The sequence below is a fragment of the Vombatus ursinus genome, unplaced genomic scaffold (genome assembly GCF_900497805.2).
Source record: "Vombatus ursinus unplaced genomic scaffold, bare-nosed wombat genome assembly UNPS02014821.1, whole genome shotgun sequence".
NCBI lineage: Eukaryota > Metazoa > Chordata > Mammalia > Diprotodontia > Vombatidae > Vombatus > Vombatus ursinus.
The window spans coordinates 25,553,172-25,561,379 of NW_020954599.1; the positions used below are offsets into that span (position 1 = coordinate 25,553,172).

The window sequence follows — 8,208 nt, forward strand, 5'->3', positions numbered from 1 at the left end:
CAAGATTTTGTGAACCTTCAAAATGTATTTTCTTCAGATAAGTAGTATAGTGTTTGGTCATCAGATAAGATATTTCCCAGACAGCTCTTTATTGTTGTTGGAGATATTTCTTATTGACAGCATCTGGAAGTAATCTTCAGTGAGCTAAAGGAAGCTCCTTATAAGACTGAAGTCTTGACAATATATCCAAGATCCCTTCAATAAGGGTCAAGTTCTTTTATTAGTCAATTGGGCATGATAGTTGTGGTAGCAAGCTATGATGTTGGATTTTTACTAGATCCATTTCCTTCCATCTATGAGTCTCTTTTATACCATCTGATTCTGGAGTCAGGTAAGATCAGTATTCTCATTTACTATCTTATCCATTCATCCGCCCTGAGTAGACATTTTGCAGCCAGTGGAGTGGGTGGGTATGGGGCAGGTAGGGGAGGTAGTTGAGGGGAAGGGTAAGAACTCCTGCTCTTTCAAAATAATATAAATTCAATATTTTATGCCTGACTTCTGTCTTTCAGACTATATTTTCTGTGAATTTTGCTGAAGGGCGACAAATGTGCTGCAATGGTGACATAAAATACCTCATCGACTGGAGAAGTTGCTGAAACGCTGTCTTTTCTTTCTTTCTTTCTTTTAAATGCTGCTGCTATTGGGAACAACTTGAGGCACATGTATTCAACATGAGTTTTATCATGAAGCTTCACAGACACTTTCAGCGGACAGTTCTTTTGCTTGCCACCTTTTGTATGGTGAGCATTGTCATTTCAGCCTACTACTTGTACTCTGGCTACAAACAAGAGAATGAACTCTCTGAAATGTCTTCAGAAATGGATTGTGGGGAGCTTCCATATCTGCCACATACATTAATGGAGCTAAAGACCATGAAGCCCTTTGACCCATTAAGGACAGACCCCATTGTTCTGGTGTTTGTGGAGAGCCAGTACTCTTCCCTGGGTCAAGACATCATCATGATACTTGAATCAAGTAGGTTTCAGTATCATATAGAAATTGCTTCTGGAAAAGGGGACCTCCCTGTGCTGATTGACAAAAGTAAAGGCAAATATGTCCTTATTATATATGAAAATATTTCAAAGTATGTCAATATGGACTCTTGGAATCGAGACCTTTTAGATAAATACTGTGTAGAATATGGTGTGGGGATCATTGGATTCTACAAGAGCAGTGACAATAGCCTGCAGGGCTCTCCACTAAAAGGTTTCCCTTTTTCAGTTCATGGAAACCTTGCTGTGAAAGGTTGTTGCATTAACCCTCATTCTCCATTGCTCCGGGTGACCAAATCCTCTAAGCTTGATAGACGTTCCTTACCTGGAAGTGACTGGACAGTTTTCCAAATCAATCATTCGGCATATCAACCAGTGATATTTGCCAAAGTCAAGGCCCCTGAGAACCTTTCTCCCCCCATTTCCAAGGGTGTTCTTTATGCCACCATCATCCATGATCTAGGGCTTCATGATGGGATTCAGCGGGTTCTTTTTGGCAACAACTTGAACTTTTGGCTGCACAAGCTCATCTTCATAGATGCCATCTCCTTCTTGTCAGGGAAGAAACTCACATTATCCTTGGACAGGTATATTCTTGTGGACATTGATGACATCTTTGTGGGGAAGGAGGGAACAAGGATGAATACCAATGATGTTAAGGTATGTGCTGGATGCCTGAAATCTGCAAATGTAAGATTTAGTTTTCAGTTTCCCCCCCTATACCAGGTATATTCTATTTCCTTTTGTAATAGTAAATCACTCTGCAAGGAAACATTGAAAGGTAGAGTTGACTATGAAAGTGCTAAGTTGGTTTAATCCCTTGGGGGGGGTGGAACGTCCACCTGGGCATTTATTATTTACAACAGTCATTGGCTAGAATTTAACTCTCATGAATGAAATAGAGGTAACAGTTTTGTTTTGTTTTTACAATAAATAGCAACTTTAATTTTGGAGAACAAAAGATCAGATTAGAAATAAGTTCAAGTATTTGAAATGTCAAAACGGCATTTCAGTTTCTCTTATCATTATGTATTATGATACTCTGGAATACCACTTAAGTGCAGATAAAATATAAAAAGAAAAAACATAGTTTATATATGTAAGAATTAATTTTGAGATGATATTTACACAAATAGGAATTTAAATTAACTTTTAGGATTCGGTGACTTTACTAAAATAGTGATGAGGCCCAAGAATTCGAATTACATTTGTCTTTGTCTTATGTAAACTCTCACCTTCTGATGAAGGCAAGAAACTATTTCTGTACATAGGAGTAAGAAAAACTAACATGTACAGAAGGTGTTTTAATGCAAATAACTGATTTTTGGTCATAGATGAGGTATAAAATGTTATCTACATCTGCATTTTTTATTCAGCACTATACAAAACTCTATCTCTTTTCCACTACGTTTTGTTTTCCTATGTGAGTAAGATAGGAAGTTTTTTGAGATGTGGATTCTGTATGGAGCTGCCCCCACATTTTTTAGGAGGATTTTTATTTATGCCTTCTTTTCTTTTATCACAGTAATTTCTTCAGCTTTACTTTATCTTAATCCTCTCCTGGAAAAAAAAGTAAAGTATCAATATATGCAACATTTTAGTTTAGCTGCCCCACTCACCCACCTACCTCTCTTCTGAGAGAAGGGTTTTGTTGTTTAGTCATTTTCAGTCATGTCTGATTCTCCATTCATGACCTCATTTGAGATTTTCTTGGCAAGGATACTGAACTGGTTTGCCATTTCTTTCTCCAGCTCATTTCATAGATGAGGAAAGTGAGGCAAACAGGTTTAAATGACTTGCCCCAGTTCACACAGCTAGTAAATATCTGAGACCAGATGTGAACTCAGGTTTTCCTGACTCCAAGCCTGGTGGTCTATACACTGCACCACCTAACTGCCACCGTTGAGGAGGGTGGTATGTTTCATTGTTTGTTCTCTGAGGTCATTATTGGTTGTGCAGATATTCAGAATTTGTCTTCCTTTCAATGGTCTTTTAATTTATAATCATAGGATCAAAGATTTGGAGGTGGAAGAGACATTAAAGTTGATGAAGACCAATTTTCTTATCATACAAATGAGGAAACTGAGGCCCAGTGATGATAGGTGACTTACTCAGGGTGAGATATCTAGTAAATATCTGAGGAAGGATTTAAATTTAGGTCTTCTTTACTCCAAGCCCAGTGCTTTATTCACTCTACCTTCTCTGTCTCTCATTGAGGTCATTATGTATACTGTTCTTCAGTTCTGCTCATTTCATTCTGCATATGTTCATACAAATATTCACATGATCCTCTGACTTCTTGTTCACCACTTTTTACCACACATTAGTCCTTTATATTCATATATTAATCTTTCAGCTCTCCTCCAATTAATGGACATACACTTTGTTTCTAGTTTTTCACTATAAAAAAGTGCTATTATGAATATTTTGCTCTAAATGGTACTCTTCCTTCTGTCTTTAAAGTTTTTAACATATAGGGCCAGAGGTGGGATTTGAGGTTAAAAAAAAAAGAAGTTATGAACAATTTGGTCACTCTCCTGATTCTTCATTTTTTGGGGGGGAGATGTGGCATGGATTAAGGAGAAGAATGAATGCACACACATACACACAGAGAGATTTTATGTGTATATATATACCTTTCTATATATATGTATATACATGTATCTATGTATATATTTGTATGTGTTTTCATATGTGTGTGTTTATATAGCAATATATGTGTGCGCGTGCATGTATGTGTGTGTGTATATGTGTGTGTGTACAGTTAGAAAAATGTACTTTATAAAATGAGATTCTTTTCTCCAGACATTAAACATCTGTTATGGTAGTGAAACTCATTAACCTTGTTAAACACACTAAGATACCAAAGATTAACTTAAATGTCAGCAGAAGAATTGGCACAGACATTAAGGAGGTGAGGTAGGAGGCAGGAGGGGAAAGAGAGGGCTCCAGGTGATGAGGCAGTACTTTAGCCCCTTTAGTTTTTAAAACAGAAATTAACTGATAAAGAAGTTAAGCTGCCATGAAATATTTCAAGGTTAAATGACTTAAAGCCAAGTTGATAATTAAACAATTCCAGTAGATGCCTTAAAGTTTTACAAAATAAATAAATCTGGTTCTATTTTTTAAAATTTCAAAATAGTATGATAAAGTCTGTTCTGGGTGTCTAATTTTCTGACATAGCTCTTCAAACTTTCAGAATCACTTGGAACCGATGATATTATTGATGAAATGTTTTAGAATGCAATGGAGTAACACCTAACTAGTCTTCATGTAATTCTTGCTAACTCTCCCAAATATTAAAAGAAGTGATACAATGCATTTTTTTTTTGCTTTTGTGGGTGATAGATAAAAAAAACCATTCATAGAATCAATTCAAAATGTGCCAAAAAAACTTTGTAAAATTGGATATCTTTAGCAATTATGATTTTCTCTACTCCACAAAGACTTGCAGTAGTTATCTTAAACTCAGTTTGGTTTAAAACGATATCTTAGAGCAGATTTATGTGACTTTCTCAAAATATAAATTCATAACATATCAATTACTTGAAAAGGTCATGAATTAATTTTCATTGGTAATTTATAGATTCATTGATCTAATTAATATAAGCTAAGTATTGGTCACCTACTAGGTGTAAGTCAATTTGTTAGGTTGTGGAGGTTGCATAAATGTATGTCACAGATTTTGACCTTCACTAGTTTACAGTCAGTCTAACTGGGAGGAAACTGGGTAGTGCAGTAGAGAGAGGGCTCTGGGCCTGGAGTCAGGGAGACCTGAGTTCAAATCTGGTCTCAGACACTAGCTATGTAACTTTAGACAAAGCATTTAACCTCTTCTGCTTCAGTTTCCTCATCTTTAAAATGAGAATAATAATAGCACTTGTTTCCTAGGTGAGGAGGTTGTGAGGATAAAATGAGATAATATTTCTAAAGTGTTTTGTAAACCTTTAAGCAGCATATAAGTGTTAGCTGATATATTATAAATATATAGATATCCATACAATCCACATAACAGTAAGTACTATTCAAGCCCACAGCCTTACAAAAAGTACAATAGACCTGTCCCACATTCACACTAACTCATGGGAACAGTTGAAAGGTATTGAGGCAAATATCAACAGAGTCATTTCAGAAGTACTCATGAAAGGATGCCTCCCGATTCCAAGCAGATCTTTTCAACTTGAAATCTCCTTTCTATCCACTGACCATCCTGATTCCATTTAACTATCCTATATTTGGTGTTCTGAGAAATGCTGTCTCCTGAGGTAGTTTTTCATTTATCATTGTTTAGTACTATTTTATCTAGTGAGGGTGCTTGCCTTTAGCCCCATTAAATTAACCCAATCACTGGAACACACCCCTCCAAGGAATGTAAGTCCCAAATTAGCAGAACATCAAACAGAAGTTTTATATCAGATCAAAGAAATCACTTCCACCTGAGATGGTCAAGGAAGACTTCAGGGAAGAAGCACAATTTCAGCTGAACCATGAAAGACTGTCAGGTTCTTTATAGGAAAAGACAAGGGGGATGCATTCCATGTAGAGGAAATGGCATGAAAAAAAGAGCTGAAGTTTAAAAGTATGAGACAATTTACGATACAGTACGTAGAGCTGTCTTGAAGGAAAAGTATGTGTGGGGAGTAGAAATGGAAAAGCAGCAAGAAGACCAGATTATGGAGGGTTTTGAATGCCAGGCTAAGGATTTTGACTTTATTCCTCATATAAAATGCTTGTCCTCAGTCTACTTCCTTCTTCCTCTTTCCTCAGCCTAGTGACCCAGGTTCTCAATCTCTGTGTCATCCCCTACTCCTCACTCTCACTGCTCCCAGCTATCCAGTCGGTTTCTAAGTCTTATTACTTCTATTTCCACAACATTTCCCATTTCTGTCCTCTTTCCTATCCTTACAGTTACATTATCAGTTCAGGCGACTAGCACCTTTCACACTGACTTTTATAATAGCCTTCTAATTTGTCTCTTTGCTCCAAGACACTCCCCATGCTAACTCATCTTATCTGACAAGAGGATTTTCCTATGGCACAGGCCACTTCTTTAGTTCATCCAACTCAGTGGCTTCTTATTAGTTGTAGACTCAAATATGACATTTTTTGTTTGTCATTTAAACTGTTCACAAACTGGCCCCTTCCTATATTTTTCCAGTCTTATTAGACACAGCTCTTCTCAGGCTACTCTGTAATATAGCCAAAATTGGGCCTTCTTGCTGTTCTTCACATTGTGCATTCTGCTTTTCAACTCTTTCTTTGCATTGACCCTTTCCCTGGCCTGGACTACTCACATTCCTCTCCTCCATCTCTGAGAATTCCTGATTTCCCTCAAGATGTTGTTCAAGCAATGAGTTCTACATGTGGTTTTCCCTGGTCCCCAGCTACTAGTCCCTTTTCCCAATGCTGCTTTGATCTGTTTTATATTATGTGTGTGTACACACATACATATGTGTGTGTATATAATATACATGTATCTATGGATGTGGTTTCTCTTTTGTTCTAGAAGAGAACCTCATGACATCAGGGGGACAATAACATGACTTGCAGTTGACTTTGATTTGAGTGAGGGAGGACCATGCAAAGTCACCAGCCTCACTTTCTCCTCTCCTTGTGGAATGAACTAGTGTCTTTGAAGGAGAAACCAAGACAACGTACAAATGTATACATAAGGAATTGTAAATGTCTCTTAAAAAGAAGACAAAGACAATAACAGAGAACTCTCCATAGAGGAGTTCCTATTGATTGGAGCTAACAAAATTTTGAAGGCAAACGAGGGTCAAACTTCTCAGGATAGCTGAAAGAAAAATAAAAAAAAAGATACTAAATGATTAGAAAAAAATTCAATTACTACTTTAAAAGTAGAGAGGGCATTAACACTATTGCCTCACATGGCTACCTTTTCACCTCTACAGAATTTTTACATGAAGGAACTAAGCACATATCAAGGGTATCCTGGATGAAGGTATCAGAACAGAACAGGTCAACTTTTGCAAATGGTATTCTGCCTGAGAATGTCTTTGTAATTACGAATTGATGGAAAGGTGCAGAGAATACAAGATGATAACTTTCACTTTGTTACTGTTGTCTGTAATAAAGCAGTTGAATTGGTAGAATAAAATCTAGTTGGACAGTCTTTCTTAAACAAGGTGTCTCCCATATATAAAGTTAGTCTAGTAACATTATTTTTTTTCAAAATACAACTACCTTAAAGCGTGTAGTCATCTCAGAAGAGTGACAATCCATTTTCTTTTTCATAGGGATTAGCTCATTTTTGACTGAGGATTCATCATACCTTCAAGCTTAATCCACACAATGTCATGGATTGTTAACTTGAAACATATTCAACTTTAGAATTCTCTTAAAGTTAATTCTTCCTTCTAACCTTGTACTGTCAGATACAACATATCTACATTATTGTAGTATTAAAGGAGTAAATGACACAATGGCATTCTAAATAAATTAAGGAGGAGCCTCTAGTAACATCCAAAGCACTGTTACTGAAAACCCCATATCTATATCAGTGCAACAGAATTAAGTGACTAGATACATTTTAAAAGCCCTGAATTAGTGATTGCAACTCAGATAGTAGGATGGAAGGCATCACATATGGGGAAAATGTCAGTAGGGACTTGGAAAATGTGATTTATTTCTGACAAAGTCTTGATCATATATAAAGTGATTATCTGGTAGGAGCAGCAAGCCTATCCTAAAAAGAAATCTGTGTAATCAATTAATTAACTAGAAATTTTAAGTACCTTCTATGTGTTAAGAACTGTGCTAGATACCAGAGATAAAAGTATTAAGAATGAAATAGATCTTACTCACAAAGAGCTTCACATTGTATATGAGACAAGGTCACATATAATAAATAGAAAGAAAGAAAAAGGAAGGAAGGAAGGAAGAAAGAAATAAAGAAAGAAAGAAAGAAAGAAAGAAAGAAAGAAAAGAAAGAAAGAAAGAAAGAAAGAAAGAAAGAAAGAAAGAAAGAAAGAAAGAAAGAAAGAAAGAAAGAAAGAAAGAAAGAAAGGAAGGAAGGAAGGAAGGAAGGAAGGTAGGAAGGAAAGAAGGAAGAAAGAAAGAAGGAAGGAATGAAGGAAGGAAGGAAGGAAGAAAGGAAGGAAGAAAGAAAGGAAGGAAGGAAGGAAGGAAGGAAGGAAGGAAGGAAGAAAGAAAGAAAGAAAGAAAGAAAGAAAGAAAGAAAGAAAGAAAG

General features: G+C 36.3%; 1 protein-coding gene across 2 annotated transcripts in view; it reads left to right on the forward strand.

The window, feature by feature from the left end:
- The first annotated feature begins 674 nt into the window (after positions 1-674).
- LOC114024539 (bifunctional heparan sulfate N-deacetylase/N-sulfotransferase 3) overlaps positions 675-8,208 on the forward strand; it is a 188,890-nt gene continuing 181,356 nt past the window's right edge. For both annotated transcript variants that reach the window (XM_027837571.1, XM_027837573.1), the window contains exon 1: positions 675-1,655. In XM_027837571.1, coding sequence (XP_027693372.1) covers positions 675-1,655 — 981 coding nt within the window. The remainder of the gene's footprint in view (positions 1,656-8,208) is intronic.